At 40.4% G+C, this 20,173-nt stretch overlaps 1 protein-coding gene across 2 annotated transcripts in view; it reads left to right on the top strand.

Annotated features, from left to right (window-relative positions):
• LOC139444828 (phospholipid-transporting ATPase ABCA3-like) overlaps nt 1-20,173 on the top strand; it is a 50,084-nt gene continuing 29,911 nt past the window's right edge. The window contains exons 1-4 of one of the 2 annotated variants that reach the window (XM_071225807.1): nt 1-39; nt 6,055-6,418; nt 18,305-18,535; nt 19,220-19,476. In XM_071225807.1, coding sequence (XP_071081908.1) covers nt 6,109-6,418; nt 18,305-18,535; nt 19,220-19,476 — 798 coding nt within the window. In that variant the 5' untranslated portion in view covers nt 1-39; nt 6,055-6,108. Of the gene's footprint in view, nt 40-5,724; nt 5,865-6,054; nt 6,419-18,304; nt 18,536-19,219; nt 19,477-20,173 lie in introns of those variants that run through there. The other variant, XM_071225806.1, reaches the window with a different exon arrangement.

Below are 20,173 nucleotides of genomic sequence, written 5' to 3'. Positions count from 1 at the left end.
TTCGGAAATAGGTAATCTAGCGGACGACACACAAATACAGTGAGTACAAAGTTGTGAATTCGTCCGGAAATTCTTGGATAGTTTTGACAAAATCAGTTTATGTCGTTAACACCACGAACATCTCACACTCGGTTGCGATACATACATCCCTGAATTCCTCATACACGCGTTTTTGTTCAAAACAATATCAGGCTCAAACGAAAACTGTTCTCTGAAACTGTAAACAGAGCTAAATCCAGATTTTAAATGACGCAGCATTTGTCTATTCGTCGCGTACAGTGGACCACATTATCGAGCATATGCAAGTGGGGATTATCTCATGAATAATTAGGGTATTAACGATAGATACATTGGGGCCTATACACTGATTTGCTAACCCTTTTGGTGCCACGGGACCATATATGGTCCCTCACTTTTCAAAACCGCATAAATGCCCTTTATAAACCGTGAATTTAGATATCAAACACTGAGTGCACAAAGTCAAAATTATAACCATCATCACCCTAATCATCTTAGTTTTTACATCGTGAAACTCATACTTTATACAATGCTACGGATTGCGAAATATGGAGAGATTAGTAAAGTGGCTACCGCGCTTCTCGATCTTTTTCTGCCATGTTAAACTTCATGCGAATGAAGGCATTTTTTTATTATGCACCCATGTCACATACACGTAATTATTATTATATCAGACAGCCAATTTGAAAAAGAAATCTGATCGGACTGGTCAGAAAGAATTACTTGTCCCCACTGTACAGTTATTGGCGTAAGAGAACTAACGTTGAGTCGGCCACGGAAGTTTTTTGTTCAAGTATTGCATATGTTTATCGACTGTGTGTCATGGCCAGTTAGCACGGCGCTAGAGACAAAACAACAGTGCAGACTGTCTTTTTGTTCATGATGCTGATTTACAGAAAATATTCAAATCAAAGATATGGAAAGACAGCTACAATCGTTAATATTAAGGTGATATCGTGTATATTTATGGGCAGGAAGTTCATGATCAAAACGTAAACATTGAATGGCCAAGCCCGAAGTGATCGACAGGCACGTTCGCATCATATCTGTGCCGCGATTTCTTGTCTACCGGTTGCCTTACATGCTCGCCCGTTCAGACAAACAACTGCTACCTTTTTCATATGAAATGACTAAGAGTCATGTGTGATTGCTCAAACTACCTGACCGTGTGAGTAACTTGCCCTAACTGTTTCACATTTTGTCGCAAATGGAGATTTCAAAAGCGGGGCCACGACGTCTAACGTGAGTCGACGCCATATTGTAAACAAATTGTGTCAAGGTCGGTTCCACATGTTTCGGCCCCGTTTCTGTCGATGGTATACGCGCCACTAACATAATGCAATTACTAAAAACATCAACATAACTTCTACAATGATAACAGAAATACCTTTTTGTATTTAGGTTAACCGATTATGGATACGCGGTGCTGTTAGTTCGATTTCGATTTGTTTTTCCTTTCATTGAAACTGTGATAATGTCGCTGTGATTGGTTTGCTGAAATAGTACTTTCCGTGAGTCTAAGGTACATGGTACCACAGGAGTCCGTATCTAAAAATAGACGCCCTCATGCATATTCATGACATGCATGAGGGCGTCTATTTTTAGATACGGACTCCATGATGGTACATGTTGTGATTGTGATAATTGATAACCAATGTGTGGATGCATATATATCATCAAATAAACATTACTAATCTCTTCAGAAAATGGAATAAATTATAGCTTGTTTTCAAACATTCTGCCATGGATATAAGATCAAAAAATAATATTAGATTCACAAATTATTGATGTAGATCTACACTGTACTCTCGATTAACGTATGATAATCTATTTGATATGTCATCTGAAATGTCAGCAATGAGTAAACTTAATTAAACAATCTGCAATATTCGAATAGGCTTATAGACGGTCGGTGATTTCCCGCCGCTCTAAATTTGTCGTCTGGACAGGCGCGCGTGATTTGACCTCGCCTGTTGTGACGTGGATGACGTCACATGAAACAGCTGATCTAATGTTGTGGTAGTATAATGGATACGCGTGGTTTCATTTTCCAAATAACAGTATTCTCTTTGACTGAACTAGAAAGCATTTCTAGTACATCGCGATTGGAAAATGTCTACGGCGACCGACGAGTGAATGCGACCGCTTATCATTTGACTAACAGTGTTAGAATATTTGGCACAGTTTTCTAATTTTGGTGTGTTGACATGTGCTTACCATATCTGTTTGAAGGCTTGATATTCCCAAAAAATAATGTGCATTTAGGCTAGTTGAGTAAGGGAATGTATTTTTTTACTGTGTGAAAGCTGTCAAAATGGATCCATACAAATCGAGGTTGTTCTTATGCTATAAACGGAAAATAGGTGATGCATATACCAAGCGAAAAAACACAGTGTGGTCTTTATTTGTTTTGTTTGTTGTTTAACTCAGCCGCACTCAGCAATATTCCAGCTATATGACGGCGGTCTGTAAATAATGGAGTGTGGACCAGACAGTCCAGTGACTTACATCATGAGCATCAATCCATGCATTCGGGATACGATGACATGCATCAACCAAGACGGGCAAGCCTGACCACCCGATCCTGTTCGTCGCCTCTTACGAAAAGCACAGTCGCATTTTTCGGCAAGCATGGTTTGCTGAAGACCTATTAAACCACGGATCTTCACGGGTCAGTGTGGTCTTTATCGCAAGATATAGAAATAGCCATGATGTCAAACAAAAAGCTGTATTTCAGTACATTTGATAAGACAGTGCTTCATTAATAATGATCGCACAATCAGCTGAATGTTTGAGGCTAAGACTTCTTAACATGTTAGTAAATAGGGACATCCATTTCACCATTACTCCACTTTTCATGTAGTACGAGTTCATAATTTCTTTTGACTTGTGATGAAAGTATATGGTTTCTCAACTCCGAAATTTGTTTTAAAAGTTTGGTTCCACGTGAACAAATCAATACGAAAATATATCGTCGTGGTCCATAGCAAAGAAAGCAGAGTTACAGTGAGCACGTTCTAAACATGGTGGAATTAGGAGCCCTTCTCTTTCAGTTTTCATAGTGGAAAATCGACTTTAGTCATTTATGGAAAGTTATTTTTGGCATCAAATGTGTAACATAAATAAGCACACAAATTCAGTTGACACGTCATTAGGTCTTTCAGATGGTAAATGTAGGCATTAGTTTGTTCGTAGTTTACCTAACGCTGTCAAGTAAAACATTTCGTTTCACAGTACGATATAAATGGGCGGATATTGAGTGAAGCGGCATGGGTTGAGTCCAGTGTTCTGAAAACACCTTTCTTGTCTGAAAACGGCAGCAGGAACTATTTTGCCACAAGTGTTCTTTAAATTGTTAGACAATGTTCCAATTTTCTATTGTCCTACTGATTCCATGGTTTTGTGCCATAAATAGACGTCTCTGTACATTTCTGTAGTAATGTTTCATTTTGACACTGATGATCAGGGGTGAAGATGCACATCTGTAAGCAAGAATAAACATATATTTATTTGTATTGTTATTTCATTCTATGAAAAAGGCTTCAGTTAACATAACAATTAAAATTTACAATTGGTGAATTATGGATGTGACAGTCAATTTAGAATTATTTGCTCCAATTAATTTTTCAGTACCCTGTATAAAGGATTTTTAATACCTGGTCATCCACACACTGTTTACTTCCACGAGGTCCTAAGTTAAGATTTGACTGAATTAAAGATTGAAGATAAACGTCTCTTCAATACTTAAAGATAACCACTGTTTTGTTCGAGTGAGCTGAGGTCACGTGTTCTGTCACGTGACTTTCATTGACTCGGAAAAAGCGTGCGGCATTTTGAAGCTGGGTATCAACTATTTGTTTGTACGCTTTGGACCCAACAGAAAAGAGCAAACGGAAAGCATGGAGGCCTACTAATAATTGTGATGTGGCAGTTTTTATTGGGTTTTGTATTTGGTTTTGTTTGTCAAATTACCTGTCATGACATTTCCTGCAGACAAACCCATAAACAAGCTTCAATCCGTCTGTCCGACCCATGAAGATCCGGGATGGAATAGGTCTTCAGCAACCCATACTTGGTTGTAAATGGCGACTAGTCTGTGCTTGTCGTAAGAGGCGACTATAACAGGATCGTGTGGTCAGGCTCGCTGACTTGGTTGATGCATGTCTTCGTATCCCAATTGCGTGCATCGATGCCATGATGTCAGTCACTAGACTGTCTGGTCCACACTCCATTATTTACAGACCGCCGTCATATAGATATAATATTGCTGAGTGCAGTGTTAAATCACAAACAAACAAACAAACAATATATCAATCTCTAAATGCGCCTATGTACAATTTCTTCACCATGTCTGGACCAGACAATCCAGTGATTAACACCATGAGCATGGGCCCACGTAATTGGGATCGATGGCATGCATCAACCAAGTCTGCGAGCCTGACCACCCGATCCCGTTAGTCGCCTCTTCCGACAAGCATAGTCGTTTAGAGATTGATATAAACAAAATTAATATTAAGTTAATATCAACTTATTTTATACAGATCACTGTCACTGGTAGTTTTGTCGAATAGATTTGATTACAGTTAAATTCTCAATACATATAACGGACAATTGTGGATGCACGCTCATAAAAGCTGTATTTGTGACTGGAAATTAATTTGAGAGTTATATCAATAATACTCCCTGCACTTTCGATCATTAATTGGAATCTCATAAGTACTTCTGTGGGGGACGCGCGACTGCGACCGTTCAATGACCTTTGTAATAGTTTACCATTGTTTACTAATTGAGCAGCTGCATGCAACCGAAATGAATAGCACAAGAGCTTTCAGTTACGTATTCGTATTGAGTTGCAACCTTCTTAACAGCTGATTGAAACTCCACTTAACACACCAGTGACGGTGTTAAGGGCACACGCACTGAGACAAGGTGGCGGATAAAGCTTGATTAACATGCTGCACAAGGTATTGATTTAAGTCACTAACCACGATGTATTGTGGTTACAGAACTCTACACGCTCGAACCCACGTAATATGTATAGCTTATGATTTTATAACCCGGATATATGACACGCACGCACGTACAACCGGAAATATATATATACATACCCACACATAACGAAAAAAATAGTAGCAACAAATGAATAGATAAAGAAATAAAGAAACAAAGAAACAAAAAAGTATGAAGGAATGAATACTAAGGAAATGTTTCTTGAATAAATCAGAAATAAGGACAGTAGCGAACTACATTAAAACGGACATTATTGCACTGTACTGCATGCATAAGTGCTGATAGAAATTATCATTATTATTGAATCATTTTTTTGGGAATTTGCATCTTTTGCATCTATAAATGTAAATGCTGCTAAGAGATAATCCGGATTAGCGGGGTTAATAAACATATCTCTGTTTAGGTATAAAGTCAGAGGTAAACCCAGTGCCACGCAATTGCAATTCTCATACAACTTTCATTTTTCTAAATATATAAAAAAAAATGTGCGTTAGAAAATTAAAACCACAGCCAGAGGATGTCCTTGTTCTGAATGTCAAGCTCGAGTAGTGTGGTAAACATACCGCACCAAAATAAATCAACGGGTTTGTACTTCCCGGTGTCAAACAAATAGACCAGTGACAAGACAGTAAGCAAGTCTACCTGCAATCACGACCCGTGACGTCACCACTGATAACGAGTATGCCTGATACTCACATGACACCCGTACACTGATCGTACTCCAGTATAGCTGTACGTAGTGAAGGTACATAAAGACGGACCTTAGATTAACACGGGGCACCACATTCACCACGGGTACTCAAACGTTTAGTATAAGCCGATTTGCTCAATACCAGGTAAGACCGATTTGATCAGGAAATATAGACCCTGCCATAGACCGCTGTACATTCGACACTGTGATCATAATACTGGCATATGACTGACTTCAGCGGACTAGAAGGTGTTGCTTTTTTGTCATACATGAAACAAATCAGTGTTATTCAGGTTTGACGTAAGTCAGTTTAATTGATTGTGTGATATTTTCAGGTATTCAACTTGTGAACATAAACATTGAAACCCGGGTGTACCCACACGGGCGCAATGGGGTTCTTCAAACAGCTCGGCTTGCTGATGTGGAAAAACTGGTTGCTGCAAAAGAGAAAAGTGTGTGTGACGGTTTTTGAAATAATTCTTCCCCTGTTGTTTGCCATCGTGCTTCTTATGGTGAGATTTCTGATTAAAACCAACCCCCAAAACGCTCCCACCGTGTACTCCGACTTCAGTGTGAATTCCAATGGGACGAGATTCGTTGGAGGAAACGCCGGGAGACTGGTGTTGTACACACCTAACTCCACTATGATCAACGCCTTGATGGATGACGTACAACTGATTATGAACCAGTCTATATCAGGTAAGAGAATTGGATCTGTGTAGTTTTCAGAGGTCTTTTGTTGTCGTTAGTCATGCTCTGTTAATCAGGTCTTGGATAACATGTGCACAGGTCGTCGTATGATATGTCAATCGAAGTGTATGGTCTATAATACCCAAACGGTGTATTATTGTAAGCAGACGTACCAGTCCTTGTTTCACCCCCTAATGCCGAGCGCCAGGCAGGGTAACACCAAGTACCACCTTTTAACGTATTTTGGTATGACGCGCCCGGGGATCGAACCCCCGACCTTCCGCTTGACCACGGAGGCGTCTTACATGTACATTGATGTCTAAGGAATATAATATTCATTATTGTTTTGTGTTTATTGTATTTATCTAAAAACCAAAAAAAACCCATTGATATCCCACTCGAGTGTGATACCAACTTTCAGTATGCCTCACTAACACTGATTTTCACAGAAAGATAGTGAAAAGCAGTATGAACGTTTTTGTCTTTTCTTGTCAAACAACAAATCGTGACCGACAAAGTTGACATTTTCACTGAAAATATAAACTCACTCAATGTGACAAAGATGTTATTTGACAAGAAAAGACATGATCCCCTGGCGTTAAGTAACACATGCACAAAGACTGAAACTCTAACCATGTCCATCAATGTGTCTGTGTTCTCTGCTAGGCCTTCTACTATACACTTCATGTCCGCCTGCTTGGTGTTGTCCTCTCATGTTCTCGTTTATTGTTTTATTACCACCCAGCGAGTCAAAAACAGTTACCGAACTGTTCACAATAAAACAGCCTTATGTACCTATAAAATGTGTGTTAGGCACCACCGAAATATAAACGCCACAGAATCCAAGTCCAAATCGGGACCAATGGCCAATAACAATCATGATCTAGACAGCTGTGTATAATATTCACCGACACAAGAAACACAAATACCATACATGTTGGTTAAAATATGAAAAATAGCTCATATGCATGAAATATTCAGCGTTAGAAATTGGCACGAGTCCTATAGTCCTTGCCCAACTGCCCAATAGTTAAGGTATCATAAGGACTAGTAGAAATTCACCTTTTTGACAGGGTTTTGCTATATGTTATCATTATAAGGACTAGTGGACTAAAACAGTTTGTTTCTATCGCTGATATTAGATTGGTTTGGGGCACAAAGGAATATACTATTATGTTGTGTGAACCGACGCTCATATCATATTTCCATGACTCGAGATGCACCATTTGTCTTGTGAAGGATTAGCGTGTAAAGTCATGAAATCACGTGCACCTTATCGTGATAAGACTAAAGACGTGTTGGTAACACTTGACTGGTTGTTAGTTTTGTCATTAAGGGATACACATTGGAAACTTTCCTTCTTAACGTACACACTTCTTTATAATGTTTCTATGTTTCGCGTTTCTGTTGGCGGTGAGTATAGTTGCGTTTGGAAATCGTAATGGACAGGATATATTTATCAAGGATTCGTGACGAAGACCACAATGTTTCTTGTGTCAACGGAAACAATCAGGAGGGATTGATATCGTCATTTGACCGCACCGTAGAATTAAGTGGACATTTCTTGTTTTTCAATGTCCGGCAGTGACCATGGAATGACCACTACACTTTCAGGTGCGATGCTAAAAGGGCGTGTTAGTATAATGTTCCGCCTGCATACTCGGGGGAATACTTTACGGCATGTGTCTGCTGGCGTTCCCATGAAATAAACAGTGATATTTTGTTTGTAGAAGACTAAGGTGTATTTGTTTCCGTTTAATGAAACCCTTTGGTTAGCCTTGCTCTAAGGCTGTACTGAAAGATAAGTGACTTTTAGTCCATGTAGTAATTCTATCCTCTTTCCTTAGATCAGTTTTCCATAGGTAAGATATATAGATGTTATAACCCCACGGAGAGTCCGGGTTAGAATAAGTTCTCAGCAACCTATGCTGGTCGAGAGTTAACCAAACGAGCGGGTGGATGGTTCGGTGACGTGGTCGATTGAGTGTCATCGTACCCCGACAGCTTGAATCGTTGTTCATGATATCAATCACTACATTATTTACAGACCACCGTCATATAGCTGCAATATATACTTATGTATTTTTCTCAATAATAATCGAATTCTTCTCTGCCGACATGTTGAGATCAAACAGACATGACGTTCCTGAGATGTCCATTGAGAAAGTTATGTTTTGTGTTTTTATGTAATAATTATTAGTCGAGGGATATTTGCTGATACATGTACATGTTAATCTTGGAATAAATAGGTAATACAAATTTTCGATCTTTTGAAACTATTCTTAGCCGGGCACGGGTGGCCCAGTCGTCCCAGGCGTCCCTTTGGCACGCAAGAAACCTATGATTGTGGGTTCGAATCCCGGTTCGCTCCGATTATATTTTTAGGTTTGTCGCCATACCCATGCTTGTGGATTTCACCGAAGTTGTAAACGTCTGAGACCTGCCCTTTCATACATTATTAAGCTGACACGCCGCCATATAACTGAAATACTGTTAATAGAGGTGTTAAACCCAACTCATTCACTTAAACTACATGTATTCTTAGCAAAATGAATGAATGTATTGTAGATAGAATCAACGTACACATGTATGGCAATGTAGTTAAAGATCATTTTAAAAGTATTATGCAAGGTACTCCTTTTTGTATTAAAACGGTACACAGTAACAGATTCACGTGACAAAATGTCCCTCACATTGTTAAGATATCGGGACAATCCATATGTCAAAATTGACATGCGCAGAAAGGCAACGCCTTCGACCAACTCAGGTGGTCAGAAAATATTTCCGGGATAAATGTTGTGGTCGTGGCTCGTGGTCGCAGGGCAAGCAGAGGCTACAAGAACTAAATCTGTGTACAAACTTCACCCAAATAAAAGCTGTCTGGGAAAAAAACAACCAAAAACACAAAAAAACAACTCTTGTGGCCAATGATACTAACTGGACGCCACTTCAACAGTTGCACCGGTTGCAGTATATTGCAGCAAATATCTAAGGCGCCTCAGAGTTGCATCCCTTAGTCGTGCAAGGATCCGATGATCATTTGGTCGAATCCAAGTATCGTTCCTGATCATGATACCCGTGCTTGAGGGATTTATCAAAGTGTTAAAAGTGTAAGACCTGCATCAGTCTTGATTTTCCTCAAACATCAACTAGACCCTAGTTCTTTTTGGTTGTTTAACGCTGCACTTAGCAATCCAGGGATCGATATTGTGAGCAAATATCCACTCCGTCGGGGTACGATGACACGCTGTCAACCAAGCCACCGATCCTGACCTCCCGGTCCGCCTCTTACGACTAGCATAGCTTGCTTGGAACCTATTCTAACCCGGAATTCCCACGTGTGTAAAGCCACGTCAACCAGTTACAATTATGTAGATGCCTTTCTGTCCCATGGAATAACACGGACCTCCCAAGGTCTCAGTATTTTAAAAACTTTCACAAGGTTTTATGACAGGCATGTTGAGGACTTTTGCAAATTTGACGAATCGGTCACCAAAATGATGTCCTATGCCATTCCCTATTTTGACTTGTACCTTCCTTTCACGTTTTCTCAGGAGAACAGTTGACTTTCCTTGCATGTGTTTGTGACAGGTACCACCGATGGGGCATCACACGCTCACTTGTGAACACCTGGTGTCATCACTATTTGATAGTGATTCATAAACACATGTTCATGATATAGTCGCAATCGTACAATCGACGCCGCGTTTAGCAAAGTTTCTTACGTGGAAAGAGCTTATTTAGGTACGCCCACGACGTCCGTCTATATTTAGTAGCAGGGATATATGAATACTTCGGAGTTTATGAACCGTTTGCCAAAGGCGTTAAACGTGTATTTTTCAAGTTCCACCGAGGAGCTAGACCCTTACTAATTCGATGAAAGTGTATATGCACCTGATAACATGGTGCATACGGTGTTCGTTGACATGTTTATAACCCACTCGTACTTGTCACGAGTCATTTGCTTCGTTAATGTATACGGCATGGAGGCTTAGTATCCTCGTGTAGTTGTTGTTAGGTAAACAGCATGTTGCCCCTATGTGGGCAAAAGGCAAAAACAAGGACATCGTCCCAGTTGTTGCGATAGGGAGGTAGTGCAATGTATCCAATTCATTCAAACTAGCGACGTTATTTTCGAGGAGTGGAGTTATAATTCTATTTCTTATCTTTTCCCCAATTCAATTCTCCGGCAAACAATATTTAACAAGTGACACACAAATCAGTGCCTATGTTAAAATAATGACTGTATTGATTCAGTTAGAAATATGAATCAATTCCAAGCCATAATAAAAACTGGTTTCAAACAAAAGAGGATATTTGACTTTGGAACCGACCATTTTGATATTCTAGGGGTTGGTAGACCTGGGATGTTATCGAAGATAATAAATTGTCCCACAATGCTTTAAAAAAGTAATTATGAATAAGACTGTTGAAAAAAATAACGCCATTAAAATACATCGTTGTTAGATGCTATTTAAAAAAAAAATACTTAATCTCATAATCATAAAGAAAAATATACCCAGTCTGGTTATTTCGGTTCTCCCTCCTTGTATTACTTACGGTGTGGTGGGGTAGTCTTGTGGTTAAAGCGTTGGCTCGTCACGCCGAAAAGCCGGGTTCCATTTCCGACATGGGTACAATGTGTGAAGCCCATTTCTGGTGTCCCCCGCCGTGACATTGCTGTAATATTGCTGAAAGCGGCGTAAAACCATACTCACCGGTAAACGTCAAAGGCCTGCTTCACGTCGGGATTTCCTCCCACACTGAATCAAATTGAAATACTGTTGAAAGCGACATTGGATCAAATTGTAAGACAAATCTATGAATGTGCTACAATCTGATTAAATGGGATATTAAGTTCCATCATGATATATCAGAACAACTTGGATTTGGTTCAACACGTTTTTTCACATTCTGCTCACCAAGCGAGTTCAGTCCCATTTTATAACCACTCGGGTCCATTCGGCTTATTCCGCTACGGACTTAAATGACCTGTGAGACTGACACAAGAGCATTCAGTTATTTGTTCAACGGCTGATGTATGACGATGTATCACATGGCGTTGATTTCTAAATGTATCGACTGAGTCACCACATGATACCAGTATTAGCCGGAGGCTAACAGCTTGGTGATAGCATTATGTGCATAACCTGTACTTAATGATAGATCACTTCATTCATGGGCGGTATCCCTGGAAGTATTTTTTGTGTATTGTTTGTGAGGACGTTTCAGGGTATTCTTGTAATCAGTGCATGAAAGATCATGAAGTAGTCCTGAAAGGTCCCTACAAACGATAAAGAGGACGTCGCCACTAAAGATGTAATGTCTTCGTGTTTTTCTTTATAGGCCTATCAAAGACTTTGGTACTTTCCTGGTGGAATTTTGGCCATATGTGATACCGTTATACGCTTACCATCTCAGCGCCACTACAGACTACAGACTCGTTACCCCGCTCCGCTGTCTAAACAGCCTTTTCACATCTATTTTAAATATCCTCAAATAACACTTAAATGTTAGCTGAATTTGATATACTTTAACCCAAGTACGTATACTGTAATGAATGACAATGAAAGATTACAATAAGTAAAACCAAAGTTATTACCTGTAGCAGCAAAAGAAATATAAGTCAGTTTATTCTGAAACGGTATCTTTTATTGCACCGTGACTTACCTTTAGTATACTATTTCACACGGTATTCTAAAACTGTAAGTTTTCCTTTTGTAAACCCTGTGAAGATCTGGGTTAGAATTGGTCCCCAGCAACCTATGCTTGTTTTGGCCTGGTTTTTATTATGCAATTTTTGTACTAATCTTACAATATGGTTCCGATGTATGGTGGTGTGAAAATAGGTCCAGGATTGAATAGTAGTATGTCCATGCCACTTTTCTAAGAATTCCCAGCCTCAACAAAAATTAAAAAGTACGTACCTATTGTATATCGAAAGTACGGGCCCATTGTATATAGAAAATACGTGCCTATTGTATATAGAAAGTACGTACCCATTGTATATAGAAAATACGTGCCTATTGTAAATAGAAAGTACGTGTCCATTGTATATAGAAAGTACGTACCCATTGTATATAGAAAGTATGTACCCATTGTGTATAGAAAGTACGTGCCTATTGTATATAGGAAGTATGTACCCATTGTATATAGAAAGTACGCGCCCATTGTATATAGAAAGTACGTACCCATTGTATATAGAAAGTACGCGCCCATTGTATATAGAAAGTACGTACCCATTGTATATGGAAAGAAACAGGTGGAAACCTTGAAAATGTATCAATATTTCTACATTAGTTAGCGCAGTTGTCACAATTAACACACATGGATATCCTCTAGTGCTTATTTACCAGTTACCTTGACAACGCTAAGAATTAGGATGAAAGTGTGTTTGTAACGTGAACCTGACGAGATCCCTAATGAATACGCACGCTGTGGTCAATGTGGTGATAATTAGGAGGCTGAAACGTGATCTTCTGCTACTGGGCTTACTGAGATTACCCTTTTGTCATAGAGACAATGTACACAACAACAACATGGACAACAATGAAACTGACAAACACCTTATGAAGAGCAACAAGGTTATCAGGGCCCACTTGCACAAAACGATCTAAGCGCTAAGACTATCGTAAGCCTATGTTAAAGTATGGGAGTTAAGATCATCTTAGCGCTAAGATCGCTTTGTGCAAGTGGGCCCAGAAGTAATACATGTATAAATCATGTACATGGCATTATAAAAAAAACGCTAAATACCTGCACTTACAAAAGTGTTTTATTTATATTTAAATTTAGTTGTTCCCACTTAACCGACAGACCCAACTGCTGACAGCTTATGCTATGTATAATTTAAATAAACTGAGCTACACATCTATTTACTCATTGCTTTTCGACCGACCAAAGAAAATTGGTTATGTAAAATCCGTAAAACACAAACTACAACCATTGAGATCTGAGGGGTACAACGATGTCCGTCATGCCTCGACTGATTCTGGGATGTTCTTGCCCAGCGACAAATTAATGGTATATGAGACCGTAGACTGTCACGAAAGTCACAAGGGAAGTTCACGGACATCAAACATCATATATCTTTAACAGGGGCATGTATAAGTAGACCCAATATTTCGGGATTTCCTTTCCCATATGTAAACAATACAACACAAATTATGTTGAAAGTCAGACATTGCCCCTCTGCTTAAAAAGGACAGGGGTCGCAATTGCCCCGTTGAAATAAAGTATACGTATTTTCGTTTTTCTGTAGAATAATTTATGCTGCTTATCGGGTTATTTGGTTGTGTAATCAATGTGTGTGGAATTCCAGCTTGTTTTTATGATCAAGAAGGTCCGTGGTTCTACCACCGTTTGTGGGTCCTTCTGAGAATAAACTGAACTAAACTGAACTCTGCGCGCGGAAACCAGTTTTCCAAAAGATAGTTAGACCGGGTTCTTGTATTTCCCAATATGCAAAACGACTAATAGCGTTAAACCTGGACGTATTCCCATTTCGGTACCAACCTTATCTTAGAATATCTCAGTGAAGGCCCGTATCCAACCGTGTTCAGTTAAAATTTTACGTCGCATTGGCAGCGTGTCAGCCATAGAGAAACTACACCGCAACAATCTACCGGAACCAGTTTTACGCATACCACGCTCTTCCGTGAAGTAAGCTATCAATGGGTTATCTAAAATGGAGCAGTCTCTAATTACCGTATACTACGGTTATAACGAACTCAAAGGGACCACCTATTGTAGTTCGTAATAACCGTAGTTCGTTATAAGCATATATACAGCGCATATACAACAAATGAGGGGGGACAAAAATATACAGTTCGTTATAAGCGTGCTCGTTGTAGCCGTAGTTAACTGTATATTAAAATGTAAATAATACCACATGTAAATATTATTTGAACCATTATTAAAGAAGAGTTGTTAAATTGAGGTAGTTATACATTGGGAACGCAGGGCCACAAAAGTGGCTTGGATTTTTAATATGTAAATTCAGAAACAGGTATAGAAATTACCACAAGCCTGGAACAGTTTTGTGAATGTTAAAGGTATCTTAAGGGCTAGTAGAATTTTCAAACATTTTGAGGGTTTATTGTTTGTTATCACTATTTGGGCTAGTAGACTTTCTTGGTTAATTGCCATCCTTGATAGAGCGACCGCTTTCCGTCTATAGGGTATGTACACAATTGTATCAGTAACTAAGGAAACGACTTCTACTATCACCGGCATGCTGTGGTGACTGTGTTTTAGAAATCAACGCCAAGCTTATCTATCAGTCAATAAACATTATCCGTCGTTTTAACACACGGTTCAACTCAATCTCACGACACCGAAGACCCGGTTTCAATTCCCGCCATGGGTACAATGTGTGAAGCCCACTTCTGGTGTCCCCCGCCGTGATATTGCTGGAATATTGCTAAAAGCGGCGTAAAACCATACTCACTCATTCACTCACTCATGAGCACGAAGTAGTATTAAATAATCCGCGGAAAAAGCAGAATTAACCCGAGTGATATACTGAGAATAAAAAAATAATCGAAAACTGGTTATCGAAAACATTTACAGCTCGGATACAGATTCTAATGAGTTAAGAGCTAACGCGCCTGTGCAATCATTTAAGAATTGAATTTAACTTGTCTTTGTTTTGTTTATTGCGTTTTTGGAGGTATAAACTTGAGTGAGCGAATGACTATGGTTTTACGCCAAGTTTAGCAATATTCTAGCAATATCATGCCGGGGAACACCAGAAATGGGTTTCACACATTGTACCTTCGTAGGGAATCGGCGTAAGCGCTTTAACCACCTGGCTAGCCAACCGATCCGTATTTAAACTTAAATACCGGTGTGCATACCTTAAATCAACTACCGGGGAGGAGAAACTTGTAAATTAAGTTTTATCTGAATTAAAGACGATGCGATAAGTTAAAACGTTATCAGAAAACATTCACCAAAACACACTCTGGGCACACATTGAAGTCACTTTTTGCAGGATGCAATGAATTTCATGCAGTCATGAAAAATGGTAAAAACAGGATTTGGGGGACTGAAAAAAATGTTGGTGCATAATCGTTGCATAAATACCGGCCTGGGGCAGAGCAAGGATGCAACAGCAAAAAGAACATCAGAGAAATGCCGAGACTCACACAAGAGGAACGTGACAGAGCTCTTGGTATGGCCGATATTGGGGCCTCTCAGCGGCAGATTGCAAAAACCTTTAACTGCAGTCAAACCAGTATCAGCATCTTGATGAGCCGTTATCAGCAAACAGGCCAGACACATGGCCGTCCAAGATTGGGAAGACCAAGGGTCACAACGCCAGATGATGACCCCAACATCCAGACAACCCACCTGTAGAACCGATATGTGACGGCGACGGCACTAGGACACCACATCAGCAGACGAACAATCTTACGATGACTCCGCATTGCTGGTGTCAGAGTCTACCGCCCCTTCCGTGGAATGGCCTTGACCCCTCTACACCGTCAACGCAGAATGCTATGGGCACGAACTGTATGTCAGAGGCAGCGGCGTGATTGGGAAAGGGTGCTTGTTCACTGATGAAAGTCGCTTTAACTTGTTCCGAAATGATGGCCGAGTCCGTGTCGACGAAGGGGAGAGCGACTGGCACCTGACTGGCACTGTTATGGTGGAGGCGGCGTCATGGTATGGGACGGTATTGGCGGTCAGTGGACAACAAGGCTTGTCACCATCTGCGGGAATCTAACTGGCCAAAGATACAGAGATGAAGCGACCTGTGGTAATGCAGTTTTTAAGAGGACAGCCAAGGGGAACTCTTTTGGGGCAGGATAATGCACGACCTCATACCGCTAGACTTGTTCAGCAATATCCCAACAACGTTAACGTCAACGTTTTGCCTTGGCCAGCATGTTCTCCAGACATGAATCCAAAAAGGCATCCCTGGAATCGTCTTGATCGACAGCTGAGGGGGGCATGTCGTATGTCGTATTACATGACATGACTTTATGAGCACCTTTGAGTGGACTCTGTTTGACTCGTGTGAATGTATCATATTTTTTGGGACCCCATGTCTCTTTCGCTCGGCCTTATGGCAAGTGCACTATCGGTATGGCATTGCATTTTTATACGGACCTAAAAAAATGATACCTTTCATTAAAATAATCATCATGTAGTTTACACCTGTCTTTGTTTCTTTTTATGGAGCAGCTAATGGACAAGGTGATAAATTTCTTATATTATAATCTGCAAATTGTGTAGGATTATTTTCTCAGTAACATGAGCTGAGCAGCGTAAACGTTGGTTGGTTGGTTGTTGTTAACGCCGCCCTCAGCAATATTTCAGCTATATGACGGCGATCTGTAAAAAATCTAGTCTGGACCAGACAATCCATCGATCCACGCAATTGGGATCGATGGCATGCATCAACCAAATGAGCGAGCCTGACCACCCGATTCTCAAACATTTGATGTCAAATATGAGAACTTACAATCTTAAAAAAACTATCTACATTTGTAAAAATATTACTCTCTGTACTAAAGTAAACAACTGTTGCCATTTGATCACATTGTATTTCTGTTTATCATATAATGGGTAGGTTTCTCGGCAGGATAAAGCCAACGGATAAAAATGATATCCGTTGGGGTCATATGCGGACAGAGATGCAAATATCAAAGGTCAAGTAGGACTACTTTCACTGTTTATAAACAAACAGGGCGTCGCCCTCGTCATTCGGCGATCGAGTCATCGGGAATCTGGATAAACTACAGGGATAATTGCTATCATTATCAAAAGAACAGTCTAATATACTGAGAATCAGTGTCTAACTGTGACGTAGCTAAGGCATTTTATAAGTTTGGGAGATATAAATTTTGAAACAATTTTGCGAGGGCACGAGGCCTAGCCAAGCGGGATCAGTAGCCATATCTGTGCTTGTAGACCTCTGCGACTTAAAACCTTCTCCACAAATTAAAATAGTTGGATTGAGCCGAATCCTGTTTGAATTGTTACCTTTGTTTCGTTTTGTCGCTGTGTGTACATCTGACTACACTTCTTAACGTAATGACAGGACAAACCGACTGTCAACAACGTCTGACCGTGGCCATGACGTCTCATAGACTAGGGTTAGAGTAGCTTCCCTTTGACAACGGGCTCTAGCGGACAGACCGATGGATTGCCACGAAAGGCAATTAAAAACAACTGTTGTTTGCGTCGCTTCGCCACTGTATAAGAAACAGATTTCAGTTGGAACTATATTGGCTACTGTCAATGTCCGACTGACACATCACTTACCCTGTGACGTAATAAATATTAATGCGCGCATTCCGGGAAAACTCGCAATGTTTCGGTAATGTTTGTGAGAGAGGGAAAGCGATTTTGAGGCACAGAATTAAAGAATGACATTATATGATAAAGAGGTTATCACGCTTGTGTGTTTGGGGATGGTAAATATCCTCTCTATATATTTATATATGTTTGTTGCTCATATACCACCGGCTGGTGGTTTGAGTTAATAAAGAAATTGAAATTGTTAGTCGCCTCTGACAACAAGCATTGTCGCATTTTACGGCAAGCATGGGTTGCTGAAGACCTATTTTACCCCGGATCTTCACTGATCAGCTTAGACGATTTTAACTGATCACATATTCCTGATTTACGGCAAGCATTGGTTGCTGAAGACCTATTTTACCCCGGATCTTCACTGATCAGCTTAAACGATTTTAACTGATCTCATATTCCTGATTTACGGCAAGCATTGGTTGCTGAAGACCTATTTTACCCCGGATCTTCACTGATCAGCTTAAACGATTTTAACTGATCTCATGTTCCTGAAATTCCCCAAAGAACAGGTACTGATTAATGATGTGGAAGTGGTTATGTTTGATGATGACGATGATGGTTATTTTTTTTCAGTGGAAATGATGGGATTTTCAACCGAGGAAGCAATGTTGAACTTTTTCTCCTTCAACTCCCAAAACCTGACATGCGCAGTGCAGTTCAACGTTGATGCTGACGACACGTCTCTACCGCAAAAGTTGACGTATGCCGTTAGGCCCCGGATTCTGTCGGAGGACGACAAATGGCGGACACGACTAACCTTCCCATTCTTCCAGACTAACTCTCCCCGAAGTTCCGCAACTCCAGGTTAGTACTGCTCTGTTTGTTTGGTATAGTTCCAGCAATATTACGGCGTCCTGGAAACGATCGAGTCTTGTTCAGACTATCCAGTGATTGCAAGTGATGATCGACGTCCCACATCCCCTGTGTACGTTGCCGTCGATGGTTGGCAATCAGCCACGTCACAGATTTTAGTCGGCTGTAGAATGGGTACAGGGGACCAAGTCTAGAAACAGGGTCCGCTTGGCATGCAGTCAGAGCATTAGGCTACGGTACGTGTTATACACTTGCCCCGTTGGAAATCTTAGAAGTTCAAGTTTATTTAACAATAAACTTGCTGAATGGCACTACTTTGCGTCTCATTGAGAGATGCAAGTAAGACGTCACCTGAAATCTTGTTTTAAGCAGAATTGTGTTTTGAAAACGTCAAACAGAAAAAAAATTAAGTGAGTAAATATCTATTGAAAAATCAAAGAAAATTGCCAATACCCATAGTGAATGATATTATGTGAGTTAATACTCAATGGCTCAGGGTTCACTCCAGGAACTTTCTGACATGTGAAAATTTCAAATAATCCAGTGGTACACCCTAACTTGCCCAAACAGCACAATGTTAAAATGACCCATTGTATTTGAAAATGTGGGCCTTTTTCAAATTAAGGGGCTGTTTGACTCAGGAATTACAGATATAGTTTACATTTATGTTCACAGATTATAAAGGGTCCGGCTTTCTGTGGGTACAGCGTGTCGTGAATGAAGCCATCATCAAAACCCATAACTCAAGCGCCTCCAGCACTATAGATGGCCTTGACATTCGCCTAATGCGCATGCCCTACCCGCCATACATCGTGGACCCCATGATTCAAGTCTTGCAGACCCAGCTACCGATATTCCTCTTGCTGAGCTTCATCCTCTGCACAATTCAAACAACCAAAGGCATTGTCTACGAAAAAGAGAAAAAACTGAAGGTAGGTATTTTGCTTTCAGATTACAGTAAACATCGGTTATAGCGAACTCAAAGGGACCACAAATTCTAGTTCGTTATAACCGTAATTCGTTATAAGCATATATACAGCAAATGGCAGGGACCTCAAATCCAGTTCGTTATATCCGCCAGTTCGTTATAAGCGTGTTCGTAATAACCGTAGTTTACTGTATTTGTAAGTGACATCACACCAAAACACGCTTCTAAAGATCATTAGGGTCGGATGACATGGTATTTGAGGGGGACAACATATGACAAGTTGTCCACAAAACGATCTTAGTGAGTTGTGAGTTCAGGGGCCCGTTCCACAAAGCGATCTTAGCGCTAAGATGTTCTGAACTCCCATTACGATAGTCGTAGAGCTAAGATCGCTGTGTGGAATGGGATCCTGGACCCTGTTCCACAAAGAGATCTTGGCGTTAGGATGATCGTAGCTCCCATACTTTAACATATCCTTACGATAGTCGTAGCACTAACATCGCTTTGTGGAACGGGGCCTAGGTCGTATAAGCGCAAAGATCGATTTATGGAACGGAGCCCAGGAATCTGGGCCCCGTTCCACAAAGCGATCTTAGCGCTACGATTGTCGTAAGTCAGTGTTAAAGAATGGGAGTTACGATCAACGTAGCGCTAAGATCACTTTGTTGAACGGGGCCCTGCACCGCCGACATGCTACACTT

Source organism: Haliotis cracherodii, unplaced genomic scaffold (genome assembly GCF_022045235.1).
Source record: "Haliotis cracherodii isolate W230 unplaced genomic scaffold, xgHalCrac1.p SCAF_6, whole genome shotgun sequence".
In the NCBI taxonomy this organism is placed as follows: Eukaryota; Metazoa; Mollusca; class Gastropoda; order Lepetellida; family Haliotidae; genus Haliotis; species Haliotis cracherodii.
The sequence above is the reverse complement of the archived record's forward strand: the minus strand, read 5'-3'. Positions and strand labels throughout refer to the sequence as shown.